Source organism: Artemia franciscana, chromosome 15 (assembly GCF_032884065.1).
Source record: "Artemia franciscana chromosome 15, ASM3288406v1, whole genome shotgun sequence".
NCBI classification, from domain to species: domain Eukaryota; kingdom Metazoa; phylum Arthropoda; class Branchiopoda; order Anostraca; family Artemiidae; genus Artemia; species Artemia franciscana.
The window spans coordinates 31,915,237-31,934,611 of NC_088877.1; the positions used below are offsets into that span (position 1 = coordinate 31,915,237).

A 19,375-nucleotide genomic window follows, 5' to 3' on the forward strand; every position below is an offset into this window, starting at 1 on the left:
TTTTTTGGTACTGGTTTTACCCAAGCTTTATGTTCGTTTGATTCTTTTGCTCCCACCGATTTTTTATATGTTCTCTTTTGAACCTTTTCAAAATCTTATTTATCCCTAACAATAAACAACCGAAAGCTAAAATACATTAAAATCATTATTTTAAGTTTTAGTTGCTCGGAAATGCATCAATTGATACGAAAGGCATAATAAAACTAGAAGATGTCAGAGCAGTTAAGTAACTGACCTATGAGATATTTGGGATCATAAAAAAAAAAACCAAACTGAACCCATGCTATTTTTCTCTTAGAATTTCTAACAGGCCAATCTATGTATCTTTTTCTTAAAGCATCGAGGATGTTGAAAATGAACTTGATTGTTTGGTTAAGTGCAAACTCAAACAATTACGTATAGCTGTGTTTGCAAGTTAATGGAAGTTGGGAATTCACTTATTGAAGAAATGGCCTTTCACTTGTAGTAAGGGCCGTATCCTAGATTTTTCGAGAGGGGTTTGGTGGGAGAGTAATAAGAAAAATAAAAAACGCATAAAATATAATTTTATGCATTTTTGTTACGTTTTCAGGAGTACCAAAAACCGTAAGTACCAAAAACATGAAATAAAAGTATCTTTGCCTCCCGGACCCATCTTATGTCAAATCAATCCTAAAAACGAAAATTTCTAAGAATTTTCTTTTGGTTGTTGAAAATTATGGAGTTTTTTTTTAGAGCTGTACCACACAGTCAACAATACTGTGGCACTGAGTCGTGAAAAAAAATAGGTACAACTAATTAGTTAAATTTCGTTTGTCCTTCAAAATTCAAGCAACAATAATTAGTAATTGCTACAGGTCGGTGCAATTTAATAGGTATAGCAATCTAGTTATAACCAATACGGTGTTTGATCATAAAATGCCCCGGAAGTTGACATGGTGTTCATGTGAAGACAAGATGGCCAACGGACCCTATTGGATTATGTTATTGTAAACAGAAAACTGACGGGATCGATACAAGATACCAGGATATGTAGGATTGCAGTTATTGATTTTAAAACTAACGATTGCCATCTAGTAGTGTCTAGGTTATTTAATTTGAAATTTAGGAAGAGTAACTATCTTCCAGAAAGTTATGACATTGACGAATTCCTGGATGAGAGTTGGAGAAACTTTCCTGAAACAGTTGGATATTAAACTCAAAAGTCTAAAATTGGACAACGCTGAAGATAGATGGAATAATTTTTGAAAATAGCTTGCGGAGTGATGGATTAGATGAACGTAAAAGGAATGTAAGGAAAATAGAGAAAGCATGGAAATATGATCTATTTCCTTTTTCCTTCTTTTCGAGAGGCCTTGGCCCTTTTGCTTTATATTTTGATGGTTATAACCGACTTTGTTTTCTATATTTTAAGGTTTGTTTCATATTTTTTTATCATTTTCACGGGTTCTTTTTGAGAGGTCTTGGCTGTCACTCAGGTTCAGAAGGCTTATAAGTTCAATTTTCTTAGAATTATGTCTATTTACTTTATATTTTGATAGTTTTTACCGAATTTCTTCAATATTTTTAAGATTTATTCCATATTTTTATCATTTTCACGGGCTTATGTATATTTCGCACAGGGTATTTCACGGGTTCTTTTTGAGAGGTATTGGCTGTCACTCAGTTTCAGAACGCTTATAAGTTCAATTTTCTTAGAATTATGTCTTTTTACTTTATATTTTGATAGTTTTTACCGAATTTCTTCAATATTCTGTTTATTCCATATTTTTATTATTTTCTCGGGTTTATGTATATTCCATACACAGTATTTCACAAAATTTTATCGAGAGGCATTGGCTGTCACTCAATTCTAGAAGGTTTTAAGTTCAACCTTCTTAGAGTTCGGCCCTTTTGCTTTATATTTTGATGGTTATAACCGATTTTGTTTTCTATATTTTTAAGATTTGTTTCATATTTTCATTATTTTCATGGGTGTATGCACATCCCGTACAGGGTATTTCACGGTTTTTTTTTTCGAGAGGTCTTGGCTGTAACTCAATTTTGGAAGGCTTTTAAGTTCAACTTACTTTGAATTAGATCTTTTTACTTTATTAAAAAAAAGCAAGTTTGTTTTAACTGAAAGGAATGAGTGATAGTAAAACTTGAAACGAACAGAAAAGATTCCGTATATGAAAAAGGCTGTCCGCTCCTCAACACCCCACTCTTTAAGCTAAAGTTTGACTTTTTCTCACAACTCTACTTTTTAAAACAATAAGAATCTGACTTTTCTGATATCAATAAGATAATTTCTGATTTTAGGACCACTGAGTCGATACGATGACCCTGGAAAAAAACAAACAACAACAACAACAAATAAACACGCATCCATGATCTTTTTTCTGGCAAAAAACAAAACAAACAAAATTCCACATTTTTGCAGATAGGAGCATGAAATCTGTACAATAGGGTTTTCTAATATGCTGAATCTGATGGTATGACTTTCATTAGAATTCTACGACTTTTAAGGGGTGTATCCCCATTTTTCGAAAATGAGGCAAATTTTCTCAGGCTCGTAACTTTTAATGGGGAGGACTAAACTTGATGAAACTTATAAATCTAAAATGAACATAGAAAGCTGATTCTTTGATGCATCTTTTGGTACCACAATACGGTTTTTTAGAGTTTCGGTTACTACTGAGCAGGGGTGCTCCAAATTTCAGTTCGTTTCCACGATCTGTTTACTATTTTGATGGTCTTAACCGAATTTTTTCTATATTTTTAAGATTTGTTTCATATTTTCATTATTTTCGTGGACTTTTCGAGAGGCCTTGGCTTTCACTCAATTTCAAAAGGCTTTTAAGTTCAACTTTCTTTGAATTAGGCCTTTTTACTTTAAGTTTTAATGGTTTCAACCTAATTTTTTTCTATATTTTTAAGATTTGTTTCATATTTTATTATTTTCTCGGGTTTATGCATATGCAGCACAGGGTATTTTATGGGTTCTTTTCGAGAGGTCTTGGCTATCACTCAATTTCAGAAGGCTTTTAAATTCAACTTTCTTTGAATTAGGTCTTTTTACCAAATACTCCCAAAATTTTAATCTAGGATTGTTGAATAACAAGTTACTATCAGCTCTATTTGTACTCCTATACGGTGGTGAATCCTTAGGAATCTCAAAAACAGCCAGAAAAAGACTACTTGGATTTGAAAACAACGTATCTTCATTGAAAGAAAATTTCTAGCAGTTCCCTGGACTGAAAGGATACCAAACGAAAAGATTAGAACCCAGACCAAACGGCCTCTAATCCTTGATGAATTCGCAAGAGACGTTAAAGGTACTGCTGGCTGCTCTTTCAGATGCATAGGTCTTTACTGCTGACCGTCCTGTGTGGAGAAGGCTGAAAACGCTCTCAACGCCACCCCCGCATGAGGATTTTGTAAGTAAGTTGGAGACACTGGGAGCATATGCCGAGAAGGAAGGAGGGCAGACTCCTATTTGGTGTATTATGCTTGAAAATCACCTGGTCCTCGCAAATGCGGTAGGTAGCGTACAACCCTCGGGCGGTCACTGGAGAAGGAGGCACCATAGTCAAGAAGATCAATGGAGGAGCTCTAGTAGTCGGCCTGGGACTGCGAAATCTGGAGGCCAACAGTTGCTGCCGTATGCGTGGGAGGAACTAAGTCAGTAAGTAAGTTTAGTAGAGTCAAAGCTATAGGTTGCTAAGAATTTTCAGCGATTTCTAAATTTAGCAGCTTTTTTATAAATAAAAATATATATATTTTATCTTTTAAATCTTAAATGACAATCCCTACAAAAACTAAATTTTTTTTTCATTAATTAGGTCTATTTGGTAAAATGTATTCATTGGCATAACTCCTAAATTGGGACGGTTATTTTCCTGCACTCTTTACGAAGAACTTTTAGCAATAAAAATTCAAAATCAACATTAAAACAAACGCACACGTAATATTTAGACAACAATTAACAAAAACTGAAAAAAAAATGGAATGGAATAAACACCTTAAACAGCTAGCCTTTTTTGACTGTCTTCAGTCGTGTCCTTCAATTGTTTGCCCAGGTATTCCCTGAAAAATAATAACATTTGATTAGAGGCTAGATATGATTGTTAACTTAAGGAGAAGTACAGTAAGTTATTACCTTACGCTCACAAATTCTCATTCTTACGCGATGTTTCTCATTCTTACAATTTGTGTTCTTCTTAACGATTACCGTAGCTTCACTAATTCTTATGATAAATTCGACAGCATTTTAAAAATACGGTTAGGTTAAGTAACTTTAATACCAACAATAAATCCCAGATTCAAGCAAGAAAAGAAATTACTAAAAAGGTTCATGTGATAACGACTAAAATGAGAAAATTCAAGAAAAGAAACAAAAGCGGCATGAAAACATACACAGTCAAGAGAGCTTGAGAGAAAGTATATAAAGAAATAGGTTAGAAGTAGGCTAGTATGTCAGCAACCTGTTATGGAATATGAAGTACCTTAAAAATAATTTTTTTTAAGTCGCATATTAGCAGACTAATTTCTTTATAATTTGAACCCCCCCCCCAAGTTTCGTTAAGTAAACTCACATTTTAAGAATTCGATTTCTTTTTCTACAGTCTGAAAGGGCTACAAAATATGTTGGTATAGACTTTAAAATATTTGCCACGGAATATCAAAATATTTTGCTTTAAGCCAAACTGAACGATTATCGTAAAAAATAAAAAAATTGGCGGATATATGAACGCGACGAACAGGTTACTGTTTCGCCAGCTCTATTTTTTCGGCATATTTTATTATTAGCTAGCGAACAACTATCGATAGTTATTGAAGGATTTTTGAAGAATTGGATGGCAATATTTTTCGCCTAGAGATTTTACTGTAAAATTAAATTGGCATTGGTATATCTTACAAATGGGCACTCAACCGAATAAAGTCTTACCGCGCCAACGAACTATCAACCCGATTTCAGAAAATTATTGGCCAACTTAAAAATATACATGCCATCTATCGAAACAATAGGTATATATCGAAAAACATATCAATGTTTTTACTTGGAGACCTAGCTTACATATATATATATAAAAAAAAAAATCTGTAAAACTAACGTTTGTGATATTTTATTTATATGCGGCTCTCGTAATGCGATTTTATGGAATGCAGCTTCACCTGTAGTGAAGTCTGGACATATCTGGTATTTGCTATTAAAATATTTTTCAAAGTTCCAAAGACCTCTTATGTCTATTCTTACTTGAAAATGACCATTTTTAAGATTTTTATGTTGGCCGTTTCAAATATTGAAATATTTACAGAAGCAGGTTATCACGCTTACGTCCGTGTTGCTGCGTTTAATCGTGAAAATCAATAAACAAAACTAATCCAATAAATTTTACAAGTTTTTCGTCCATAAAAATTAAGAGTTAAGAATCTGTTGATTCCCAAAGAACAGTTAAGCGTCTTGAGCTACTTAGTTTGACGTTTTTTCGCTTATTTTTTGCTGATTTAGAAAAATCAGCAACGTTTCTTTTGTGGAAATTTGGCACCCGCAACTACCAATAACATGGAGATCTTTTTCATTAAAAAATTGGATTCTCAGTTTATCTAATTTTTACAGTTAAAGACAGTTGTGCAAGTTCCCACTTAACCAATTCGAACTATTCGAAATCTTTTTCAATTATGCTTGGTATTTTAAAGGCAATTTTGATTCGGGACTGAAAGGAGAATATCTGAGAGAGTTCGTAAAGAATGACAGCCTTGCCATCATGTTGTCAAACAAAAACACTGCAACGCTCCCATTAACTCAATCGATCACTAAAAGTTTATTATAATTTCAGTTCATGTTATCATTCGTTCACTTAATGCACTGTATCTAATGAGATAATTAGTCTGACGTGATGCAAAGAAAGCACAGTTAAGTAATATTACAGAAACCTTCTCACACTATCATGAAGCTTTCAATTCGAATCGCAGGAAATTACCTATGTTGCCTAAATTATCTTATATTTCATAAGTTAGGGTATTGCGCTAAGTTGCCTAAATTATCTTTTATTTCGTAATTCATGGTGACATTTTAACTTAAGTTACGATGACAAGAAATTGACAAAACAATAACATGGATGACAGGGTTGCCAAAAACCGTGCTTTTTGGCCAACAATCTGGTCCCAGACGAAAATCACTATGTCCGCGAATGAGGTGGGAAGATGTCATATAAAAAAATTGAAAGGAAATCCATGGGAGGGATTAAAGAATGAAAATTTGAACATATTTGAGTTGAACACTGCTGTGGCAGCCTTAGCAGGTTTTGGGCTTCGAACTGATTTGAGTGGAGCGCTGCTGTGGTAGCCTCAGCGGGTTTTGTGCTGCAATATGTTGCTACTAGTTTTATTAGTAAAATCATAACTGACAGTACCCAAATCGGTAAGGTGAAATGAGGAAACTTTCACTTACCAATTGTGAACCATTAACTTTTGAAGAGCAAGCAGTGATTCATACCGGACACCAGGGTTCTCATGAGTTAAGAGCTGCATCACCAATTCCTTTCCACCAAGTTGTTCAATAAAACTGCTCAAACAATCACAAGATTAAAAATGAAAGTCGCAATATCCCTTTGAAAAACATAATCTCACACAATAGTCATGTAAATGTTATATTAAAAAACTGTCCTCAAATAGACTTGAACTCCTAATCTCCTTTTGATTATGCAGGAACTTAAAGGCGCAGAAAACTCAAAATTATTTCCAGATGAAAAAAAAATACCTTACTAGGAGAATTTTTACATATTTTACACTACCCTAGTTTGACTTACATATAACTAGTTTATACTGGTTTTATGTAAGTCAAACTAGATTTATTTTGGCCATGGAAAAATTCTTCTAGCAAGGTATTTTGTTTTTACCTGGAAATAATTTTGAGTCCAAGTCAAAATCACACAAAAAAAGTCTGCAACCAAAGGGCTGTATCTCAAGACTGTAAGTTAAAAGAATTTTTGAATAGTTCCGACTTTTTCTTATTGATTTACGTTCAATTTCACATTGTTTCTCAATATGTTCAATATCCAATTTGCAATGTTTGCTCCTCAATATGTTCAATGTGTAATGTGCATATGTTCTATTTTTATTTCAAAATCAATTATTTTTTGCTTCTCTAATGAAACATCCAAACATCTAATTTCATTAAGTACCCTTTTCCTTAATGTATTATCGGGGTAAACTTATCGAGGGAACAAGGGAAAGAGGGGAAACAAGCAGCTGGCCGAAAGCTGTGGCCATCAAATGCGTAAGAAGAGCATTAGATTGGTTATTATCAGGATTTCTTACTCTTGTTTATTTTATATATGAGAGGTTGTTGTCCTCCCCCCTGTTTTTATGTGATAAATATAGACTCTATTGTTGAGGGATTTTTTTAGTGTAAAATAATAGAAAAATGTTCTGTATTTTTGTAATAAAAAAAGCTGCTAATTATACTCATAAATAATTATCGCAGCAGTGGCAACAGTTCACGAAAATGTATTGAGGGGCAGGGGGGAGAATAATTTTTTTCTCGTTTTTTAATGAAGCTACAAAAACGTGCAATTTTGAAAACCCAGAGAGACCGTAGTTATTTAATGAAAATACAAAAGTCTTTATTAAACATTTGAGGGGATGAAGGCAATTACTTCCTCCTCCAAATTGTACCCCTGTATCACAAACCACTGAATCTAAATTTATTTCCCAGGTGAAACAGTATTTATCAAAACGTGAAGCACATTCATAAAATGAGCAAAACAGAATTAACAACAAAAGAAAATTCTTGGGGTCCAGCCCCTTTCCACGAAATCCTGAATTTTCCCCAATTTTATTCAAATTATTGAATATTTTTAAATTATCCCTCCCCCCAAGAATAAATATTCAGGCGTATGCGCCTGCTTGCAAACCACTGAATGGATTGAAAACGTCTTTAAATTGGTTGCATGTCCTCTTTGTGATTGACCTTAATATCAAAAGCATTATGTATATACAATTCTACCTCTAATCTAGTATTTATACAAAAGTTATAGAAAGTTAACATTGACTAATAAAATCAGCATACTAATCGTTACATTTTACCTAGAATAAATTTCGTAACTCAAAAGGTTGAAAAAGAACACGACAGAGTACAAACTTTCGGAATTCGTTGCATTTGAAAACATAAAGTGAAAAATAAAACAAAATTTAGCCAACAATACAATTAATAAATATATTATTCAGGCGAGAAATCGATAGAAAATTATACCATTGAATTGTCTATTCAATATTCTTTCCAAAAATGATAATCAGATCGTTACAATTGTGCCATGAACTTCATTTATTTCAAAAGTGTTACGTGTTTGCAGGAATACGTTAGATCAAACGGAATGGCTATAAAGTAAGTTGATTCATCTAGACCTACTTGAATTAGCTGAAACAGCGTGAAACTGAAATAATCTAATTTCTTTTTATTGTATTGTAACGGATTAACAACACTACCAAGGTCCTAGCATCGGCCCTGCAGTGTATTGCTGCAGCTAGGGTCGAACTATGGGTCCCATGGTTATCAAACTGAGAACAAACCCACTGTATTAATTGAATTTTGAGCATTCAAAATTAAAACTGAAATACTTAAATTCGGATTGAAACTAATTCCTATTTGAATTAATGTGAATCTAGTGTGCAGTGAAAACTAACAATGCAAATGGGCACAGGGATTTTCATCAGCTGTCATTTTCATCAGCTGTTCTAAGCCTGTCAGTCTACAAATATGGGTCCCGTGGTTATCAAACTGAGATCAAACCCACTGTATTAATTGAATTTTGAGCATTCAAAATTAAAACTGAATTACTTAGATTCGGATTGAAACTAATTCCTATTTGAATTAATGTGAATCTAATGTGCAGTGAAAACTAACAATGCAGATGGAACCACTGATTTCAAATATTATTGTTACTGTTACAAAGATATTACTCCTACTACAACTAACAACTCATTGCAGCATCAAGCGACATGAGGGTAACACAGCTGCAAGAGCCACTCCTCCATCCCAATCTCTTAAAGCTTCTAATACTTTTTTTTATATATTCACAGTTTAAACACCATATTCATCAGTTAAGTATCTTTCGCAATTGTTTTTGCATAAGAGTTACAAAATGTAAACAGAAAAGGTGTTAAAGCCACAGAAGGGAACGGTTATAAATGCAATTAAGATAGGAGGGCTAACGTATGGGGCTAAGGAGGGATCGGTAATCCCCCTCCCAATATGTTCAGCAAAAAACAGTTGACTCCATAATGGCAGCTCGAAACGCTAAGACTTAATAGAATTGATTATAATTGTCAAGCTACATAGTCAGTACAAAACCTATAGCCAATCGAAGAGATCCGTTACCCCCTCCTCCCCAACATTTTCGACCAAAGGCACCTCCGATAAAAACCTAATAAACTGAAAAGAACTTCACACATTAGCTTGTCGTTTTTATTTATGTAAAGATGTGGTTCTGGAGTTTGAAACTGCATCAAGAATTGTGAATTCAACCAATCATTAATCTTCAAGTGAAAGGCAGGCACATACTCCGTTTTTTTTATGGAGATAATAAAGAACCGAACCTTGTTTGATACTTTGAATAAGAAGTGCCCAAAAATTGAAAAAATCAAAATTTTGGTGGGGGAGGGGATCCCCCTTCTCCTTGCCGCATGTCCCTGGTCACCACCAAGCATGTTTAGAAGCAGTATTCGTCCGTATGTCAGGCTGGAAGTCCGCATCTGGCCCAACATTTGCCTAGACACAGAAGTCCAGCTAGACATGCACGGGAGCACCTCTATCCTAACGGGCCGCAATAGTCTTAGCTAGCATTAGCAAAAATAATTTCAATCCAAACCTTTTGCCTCTAGGGTAATGACGGACAAATTCCCCCACGTCATATGCAGCTACAGATAAAACCAAGGGGTCCTTGCTGCTTTCCAGAAGGTGAACGAGTATTTTCAGTAGTTCACACTGGCTTTCAATAAGACGTGGGGCGTTTTCCCGCCAAAACCGCTCAGATTTGTGTACGGGACTCCAATCAAGTCGCCCAGAACGTACTTCCGTAGCGTACTCTTCAAATGAACTAAAAAAAAAAAAAAAAAAAACATGAAGAAGCTTTGAAACAGTAAAAAAGGGACGAAATTTAGTACATGATTATACACAGATGCATTTACCAAGCCATACTTCCGGCTGTATTTTACAGAGAATGATGGCAATGTAACATTTAAATCATTGATTAATAAATGGAATTATGGTAAGGCAGAATACATAGACGTATTAATTTATAATAGATTACACATACCAGATGTTTTACAACCTCTCTGCGAGTTTTCTTCCAAGCCACCAGAAATTTTTTCTAAGGTATTGCAATAGGCAAAACAGATTATTTAGATTAAAGTTACCATTGCGTGGTTCGAATCCCAGTGTACCCAATAATTTGGTTTGGGACGGGGTCAGTGGCGTGACTCTGTAAGCTCAGCCAGAGTCGACCCAGCTCTAAATGGGCACCTGGAGAAATCTGGGGAAGATAAACCGGAGGGGTGTGCGAAAGCACAGGGTGGTTGGCCCCCCACCCTCCGTCCCACTTCCTGGCTGAAGGACCAAGAAACGGAGATCAGTACCGCCGGTAGGGACTGTAAAGTCCAATGGCGTGTTCTTTACCTTTTTTTATTATTGTTATTATTTTTTTTTGCATAGCTACATCTTGATTGGTATTTTATTTTAAGGTAACTTATCCAACTTCACTACAAAAAGACTAATAAATACAGTAGCTTACATCTGCCAGGGCAGATGATTTGTAAAAATTTCACAAGTCAATTTTAGCAATGAACGTTCGAAAGGACCATCTTACGCCATCATTTATTGGCTATTTTTTAAGTCACAATTTCTGTTTTCTTTGCACATCCTTAAAGTGCCAAGGACGCAAAAATAAAAGCTTTTTTTGTCCTCTGGACTCACCTTAGGTGTATTCATATCTGAAAACCAAGATTTCCTAAGCTTTCTCTTTTGGTTGTTTCAAAATTATGAAGTTATTCTCACTAGTGTTGCGACGTTAAATAAAGAAAAGTCAACATAATTAGTAAAGTTTGTTAACGCTAATTGTCCATAAAAAAAAAAAAAAAAAAAAAAAAAAAAAAAATTAAAGACTGAGGATCTCTTGATTTCCAAAGACAAGTAAACCTTCAAAGGAAAGCTGCAGTCTCTTCAGTTAGGTGCCATACGATTTTATCCTACTTTTGCTCATCTTTCACTCATATTTTATTGTTAACTAGCGTCCACCACTACTAAAACCGCACAACTCCATGTGCAGGTCTTTTATTAACAATTGAATTTCTGATTTATCAGATAAACATATATTCAGTTATATAAATTTCCAATCAACCAATTCAAACTATCATACTTCATTTTCACCATCGGTGGTACTTCAAGGTGCTTTCATATTCCCAAGTTCAGCCTTTACAATTGGTAAGTTAACACTTGACATCACAAAATGGTTAGAGTGCATCTACGTTTGGCGTTTCTTTGAAAACTGAGACAGGTAGCAGTGTACATTGTTAATATCGACTTGCTGCCTATCTCCCAGTTTTCCGTTCTCTGGTTTACCGTCCAGTTTCTTTGTCATCACATTTGTCCATCTCGATTGAATTAGTGAGAAACTATTTTTGTATAACCATTCCTGAGACTTTCTAGAAGCTTCTTTATCTTCCTTGATAAAGCCTCATGAAAGCCTTTTTAAACTTATTGCTTTTTAAACTTATGGGTAGGACAACCCATTTCCACTTCCTATTTTTTGGCATGCCGGTCCATTAATTGGATTTTTCTGTTGTGTGTAACCCAGAAACGAGAAACTGGGACAGTAGTAGAGGTCCACACTATCCAGATTGCCGTTTTTCCGTCCCAATTTTCCAGAAAACACCGAATGCAGACGCAGCTTTAGCATTTTTTTTTTGCACCCTTTGCGCCAACGTAACGACGAGTTCTTTAGATATCGAAAGGAATTTAGAAAATAGACTTGGACGAAATTTTTATACTCATTTTCTTTTAAAATATTCAGTCTTGTTTAAGCATGTAGGAATGCTATAATTGGGGTATATACATAAGATTAAACAAACGGCGATAAAATTGATTTATGAAAATGGAAAACTTCCGATTTGTCACATAACGCTATCCGTTGTATAAATAAAAAGCAACAAAGTCGCGAAAATTCGGCAAAAAAAACTTGTAAAACACCTAAATGCTTCCATAACATTTACCATAAAATGTGCATTTACAAAAGTACATACAAAAAATATGAACATTAAAAAAAAAAGAAAAAAAAAGAAAAAACAGGAATGAGGAAATTAAAGTTTATTGAATTCTTATGTAATAGTTTTTGTTATTTCTCTTTAAGCTTTGACACGAGATTCATAATACACGAAATATAATTAACTTAAGCAAAATTCTGCACTTGCTTAGGTTTTAGACTGAAAGCTCCATTAAAAACAATTAACAAGATATGAATATCCGTTAGAAATATTAAATCTTTCAAGATGTTTGGTGACAAGCAACCTTAAATTACTAACTCCGAAATGGAAATACCTTTTTTTTTTACGAAATCCATTAGTTAAAATTAAGCCGCACAGTAGGCATTTTGGCAAAAGGTAACTCAAAAACCCTTGCTTCATTAACCAAATTATTCAAATATTTGCTCTTATTTCGCTCTAATTTTTAAGAGCGTTTTTACATTTAGGTCACTACTTTAACAGACAGGCCAGTAAACTGCAAAAACATAAGGTTACCAAAACACATAAGGGTATGCCTGTTAGGCTCCGACCCATCAGTCAGGAGGTGGTGCCCCTGCCCCTAGCTGAGTTAAGGATACTGATTGGGGGTTTGGTTGCTAAGCCATCCTCGTAAAACGGTATCCGCTAAAAAACATTGATGATAAGCTTCGGACCTGAACCTGTCATATGGCTTTTAATTTTTGTTCAAATGAGCCGTCTTCCAACTTTTCTGGACTATCAATCCGATGCGATAACCTCTGGGAAAGAAATAATCATGCATCCGTGATATTGGTTCTGGAAAAAAGAGCAAATTCCACATTTTTTACAAATAGAGGATTGAGGGTCCTGTTCCAGTATGGTCCTTTGGTCTCTTATAGATAATACAATAATTTTCACCAGGATCACTTGCCTTTTTGGCAATATTTCCTCCCTTTTTTGAAAATAAGGCAGATTTTCTCAGACTCGTAGATTTTGATGGGCAGGAGACAAAGCCAATTCTTATATTGTTATCAAAATTTCATTATTTACACCGTAGATTACTATTGGCTCTAGTCGCTCATTACTTACAATTCGTTACCACCAACCGCTTGACATCCGTTAGGAACTGTTTGACATAATATATATATATATATATATATATATATATATATATATATATATATATATATATATATATATATATATATATATATATATATATATATATATATATATATATATATATATATATATATATATATATATATATATATATATATATATATATATATATATATATATATATATATATATATATATATATATATATATATATATATATATATATATATATATATATATATATATATACACTTATACGTATAGATACATTTGTGTATTATACATACAGCTTTAATTCGTAGTTCATATGAAATCAGATATTAGTAGAGCCTTTCAGCTTCTGCTGAAACATCCATTGGAGGAAACATAAATTATTATTAAATTAATTGAAACCTAGAGAGCTACATCGTCGCTGTTAAAACCGTTTGCTGAGCTGTATTCAAAAGGAGGATCGGCAGGCAATGCATGTTCAAGCACACTTTGATCCTCCTGATCTACACTCGCCAGGTAATGGCCCCTTTGAGAACAGCTTAGAAAATAGTTTTAGGCAATTACCTCAGGAGCATAGCAATTTCAGATACAACCTTTATGCATAACATTTATCATTATATGAAAATACATACACGCTTGTGCATTAATTTTAGTTAAGCAAAAACGATATTTATAGTAAAGAGAGGTAGGCTGAGAAGATAGACGATCTCTGTCATAGACTGATCTCTGTTTGCTTTTAATTTCTAATGTCGCTTTTTAATATTCTTGAGAAGAAGCTAGTTTTTTTTTATAATATTTGACTGATATAGGATCCACGCTGAAGCAACAAACCTCCGCTTCTCTTTAGTTTCATGCCTTCTTTGATGCCACCTGATTTTGACGAGATTATAGTTTCTGAAAAGCAGGTTGCCTGTACAGTGTTGATAACTTCCAGAGTATGGTGCCTCTACTGTGCACCCATGCATAACCAAAATTTGTATTGCATTTTCACACTACATAAACCAAGGAGCAGAACAGAACCAGAGCCATTCCTAGGGCTGGTGGCGTCCGGGAAAAAATTAGCTACAGCGCCCCCTTCCGACTCAAATAATAAATAAAAAAGACAAATCAAAGTGGCTGATTCCCCAGTCATGATATGCCCCAAGCCACAGTACCAGCGGCTCAATTTCGTTAAAATCCTGGGGAGGGGGGCAAAGTTGGAGCCGATTTCCCCAGAACAGGTGAAAATGACTGTAAATACCATAATTTGGTACCATCATGGTACAATATACAACTATAAGGGTGTTTTATTGTACTATAAAGGCAAGTATACACTAAGGAAAACGGATCAGTATATTTTGAATCTTGAGTTGTGTAGATTTGTCTTAGTTTTGACAAGATTTTTGAAGAAATAAAGTTTCAGCTGGGGAGGGGTGGGGGCAAACTGGGGTAGGGGGATGGGAAAAACGAGGTATGGCAGGGACAGTTGCCCCCTGCCCCATAGCAAATCATGCCCCTGTACGGCACCTAGGTTAACTGCCCTGGTTGCCCCCCCCCCCAGGAACAGCCCTGCCAACAGCTTGTGCCACAGAGGTTACCCAGTTGAATGCACCAGCCTATAGCATTAGCGACAGAGAAAGGGTAGCGGTACACATTTAAACTACAAAGCACAAATAGTTTTCGCATTAAACTGCCTAACATTACATGGATTTTCTTCATTTTTTTTTTGTTCTCAATCTCCGAGGTCAGGTTTATTTCGCAGCCTTATTATTTTATTATTTTCCAGCTTTAAAAAGTGAACATGGAGTTAAAAGTTGGTTAGCAATTGGATTACCAAAAGAAGGAACGACTACAATCTCACCTTAAATCTTGCACGGAAGCCTGGAGTTTCTCACTTAAGAACTCAATATCAGCAACTAGTTCTTCATCATCGAAACGAGACTGTTGAAATAAGTCAAGATGCTTCAGTATTTTGCACTGAACCATTTGAATGCAGTTAAAACGAGCCACTTTCCAGTCTTCAACTTTTTCAACTAAATTCTATAACAACAACTAAATAAATAAACTACCCAATTTTTTCTAAAGTAAGCAAAATTAATCATCAACTATATGTTAATCTAAGACTAAGTTTAAACTAAATAAGCAAAACATTGACTTAAGTGTAAAACTGATTCATTATGTAGAGGCAGAAGACACACATTTCCAAAGATTCACGACGATAAGAAAGCACCCACTTCCCTTTTGCGTGTTGGCTGAAAATATTTATGCCTTGTAGTATAAGGTAGTATTTCATCGAAAAAAAAAAAAAAACCCAACTTGACTTGGTTAGCTTTAACATTGAAGCTTTATAGAACGTGTTTACGTCAAGCTTACGAAGGGTGACCGGCGTCTACACCCCTACGAAAAATACCCCCTCCCCCACACCTGCTTGGTCTCCAATCACTTTCGACTTAAAAAAAAAAGAACTGAAACTCTCAATTTCTGAGCTAATAAGTACATTCCGAAGTTTCTGCGACCATGAGGTAAAGGTGTGGGAAAGGAATGGGCAGTCTCCATCCTGTACAGAATAAAGTGCTCATTTTGATGTTTAATATTACTCTTTACTTTCAAAATGACAGCGCAGACCAGAAAAATCATACAGGAGTAGACATCAATTTCCGATTTTTTATTTATTTTAAAGTTTTTTGTGCCCACTCCCCCCACCCAAACCCCCCTCCAAGTTTCGATTACGGCCCTGGGGATTATGCGTAGATTTCTACCTCAAATCTCCTCTAGTCTCTTCCTTCGAACTAATTCTGTATTTATCTGACGGCTCAATGAGAGCTGGGATGTTTTGGCATTAAAATGCACGCTTTAAGGTATCTCCCTTCCTACCAAACTACAAAACAATCAGAGTAACCCATTGTAGAAGTTTAAGTGCATTTTCAAGTTTTGTAATTTGTCCACTGCTTACAGATAGTATTTGTTATTGGGAAACACACGGATATTTTTTAAGGGGTAGTTTTCTGTGTCAAACCTTATTATAAAAAATTTTATACGCTTATATCTTGGACAGAAGCACATAATTGAAATAACAAATAAAAGGAAAAACATAAAAAAATAAATGACAATCTTTCTATTAAAGAAAAACTGTCTTATGGGTAGCCTACACTAAAACCGACCCCTTGCAGTAGTAAAACATTAAGAAATACTACCTTAGGTATAATACATGATACGCTCATAATTCTTTCAAAAAAAAAAAAAAAAAATTAACACTGCGATGCCTTGTATTTATTGAATTTATAGAGTTTCGTCCTCTTGAGGGAAACTTTGTAGCTATTAAAAAATTTCGAAGATGGAAAATATAAAATGTCACAGAAAACGCAATATACAAGAGATTCTTTAAAGCTGTTGAAATTCGAATAGTGCAGACTAAAGGTCTCGGGTTTATTGGCAAAAGACAGCCTACAAAATTTACGGAATCTGGATTTTCATTGAGTTCTTTATATGTATATAGGTCTCAGGTCTGTAAATACATAGGTCCCAATTAAAAAAAAAAAATAATAATAATAATAATAATAATAAAAAAAAGTTTTAAATTATGTGCTTTGTTGCTAAAATTTAAAGTAACCATCTTTAAGTTAATCAAACTAATCTTGCTTCCTATGAGAAACTAGACAATTATTTTTATTTTTTTTCCTGGAAAACTCAAAAATATCTTACTCGGCGAACAGCTAAAACAATTCGTCTAACTTTATCTTGCAATATATCAAGGGTATCATGCAATATATATTTTTCCCCCTTATTTTAGGTGTGACACCGCGTATAAGAGCAAAACACTGTTGCAGTCGTGACCTTAAGAAATGACATTAAAATTGTACTAAATTGACATTATCATTGGATAAATTGACTAAAATTGACATTAAAATTTGACTAAAATTGGATTCATGCTTGATTTTCGAAGGGTGAAATATAATTTTTGAAAGATTGAATATAGCTTTTTAGTTTGATACACTTATTTCTTGGACAGAAGCACATAATTGAAATAACAATTAAAAGGAAAAAAATAAAGAAATAAATGATAATTTTTCTATTAAAGAAAAACTGTCTTGCATTAAAGAAATATTGAATTTATAGGGTTCCGTCCTCATGAGGGGATCTTTGTAAATATAAAAAAAATTTTAAGGCGGAAAAAAATTAAATGTCACAGAAAACGCAATATACAAGAGATTCTTTAACACTGTCCAAATTCAGAATAGTGCAGACTAAAGGTCTCGGGTTTATTGGAAAAAGACAGCCTACAAAATTTACAGAATCTGGCTTTTTATCAAGTTTTTCAGCTGCATAAATACATAGGTCCCAATTAAAAAAAAAAAAGTTTAAGTTTTAAATTATTTGCTTTGTTGATAAAATTTAAAGCAATCATCTTAATTTAACCAAACTGATCTAGTTTCCAATGAGAAATTACACATCTATTTTTTCCCCAGTAAACTCAAAAATATCTTACTCGACAAACAGCTAAAACAATTCGCCTAACTTTATCTTTCTGTGAATCATTCAGTATATCTGATAATACTGGAATGCCACCGTGTTTGGTAACTTCTTCTACATATTCTGGATTAAAGGTAATAACCCATAAGCAGAAACAGTATTGATACTGAAGCTGGAAATTCAATTTCCCACGTAGAACGGTGACAAGTGTACGGATTCCGTCCATGCGTATCCACGCAGCTTTATATTCCTCGATCCGTAACACCATCTGGAGACATCTTCCAGACGTTTGAACGTACTCGTTACTCTGAAAGAAAAAGAAGATAAATTTAAAGGACAAATCCTTAGGGACGCACTTGCTGTAAAATTAAAGTTCCAAGAAAATATAAAAGCTACAGAAAATTTACACATAAGCTAAATTTAAAATTTACTTACAAAGAAAATACAAGCTAAAAAAAAGCTAAGAAAACTCCAAACCACAGAAATGCTACACCACAGAACTACTATACCACAGAAATACTACCACTACTATACCACAGAAATACTATAATTACATATATATTTTTTATATTAATGTATATATTTTTAACATTTAATATTTTTATATTTCATATCCATATTTTAGTATTTTTATTACTTATTAAATAAAAAAAACTAGTTTTTTCGACAGAAAGTAAGGAGCGACATTAAAACTTAAAACGAACAGAAAATATTCCGTATATGAAAGGGGTTGTCCCCTCCTCAACGTCCCGCTCTTTACGCTAAAGTTTGGCTCTTTGTCACAGTTCTACTTTTTAAAACAATAAAAAACTCCTTGCTACAGTTCATAACCACGAACTGTTTGATACTAGCATATATGATTTATATTAATTATATATTTACAATATATTTTATTGCAGGGTTCAGAATGATTCCTGTTCATTAGAAAAGGGACTTTACGACCTGTCAAGAGATTATTAGGGTTGAAAAAAGGGACCAATAGGGACCAAAGTGGGAAGAAATTTTGATTGACATTCACCACTAAAATATTACTTTCCTTACGTTTTAAAATAAATTTTCCATAGGTTATTCATTTGTAATATTTATGTGTTTTTTTTTGTTGTCTGGGGGCCACGCAAGGTAATTTATTGTTTATGTTTTTTTATTGTTGTTGATTTCGGTATATGGTCTCTTTCTCCTTATTCTCTCTTTATTTTCCTTGAATTTAGCACAGCCTCGCAAGCTTCGCTTTTGTGCTATTGATTAAGAAATGTTTATTTCTAATAAAATTGATCTACTACTACTACTACTATGAATGAGAAACGGTGACAAAATCACCCTAAGAATCATCATATTCACGAACCTCGGAAGGAACTCATTTTCCCATGAGACGGGTCAGTCGTCATTGTTTCTCCATATTCTTTTTTTTTTAATTTTCAGTTATGTCTATTTAAAACATAAAAAGGAAAGCAACTTCAAGACTAGAAACAAGGAAAAAAATTCTTAAGACTTCAGCTTAAAAGCTAACCCATTGACTTGCTTCAACTTTTTTGGGAGATTGGTGAACTTAATTATGATGTCTCAATTCTTCTTTTGTATGTCCTTTTCAGCTTTT

General features: G+C 34.0%; 1 protein-coding gene across 1 annotated transcript in view; it reads right to left on the minus strand.

The window, feature by feature from the left end:
• Positions 1-3,908: 3,908 nt before the first annotated feature.
• Positions 3,909-19,375, minus strand: part of LOC136036356 (V-type proton ATPase subunit H-like) — a 35,215-nt gene continuing 19,748 nt past the window's right edge. Inside the window, exons 5-9 of the mRNA XM_065718523.1 lie at positions 17,798-18,088; positions 15,173-15,351; positions 9,834-10,061; positions 6,416-6,529; positions 3,909-4,047 (exon numbers count right to left, since the gene is read on the minus strand). Of these exons, the coding sequence (XP_065574595.1) occupies positions 3,984-4,047; positions 6,416-6,529; positions 9,834-10,061; positions 15,173-15,351; positions 17,798-18,088 (876 nt within the window). The 3' untranslated portion in view covers positions 3,909-3,983. The remainder of the gene's footprint in view (positions 4,048-6,415; positions 6,530-9,833; positions 10,062-15,172; positions 15,352-17,797; positions 18,089-19,375) is intronic.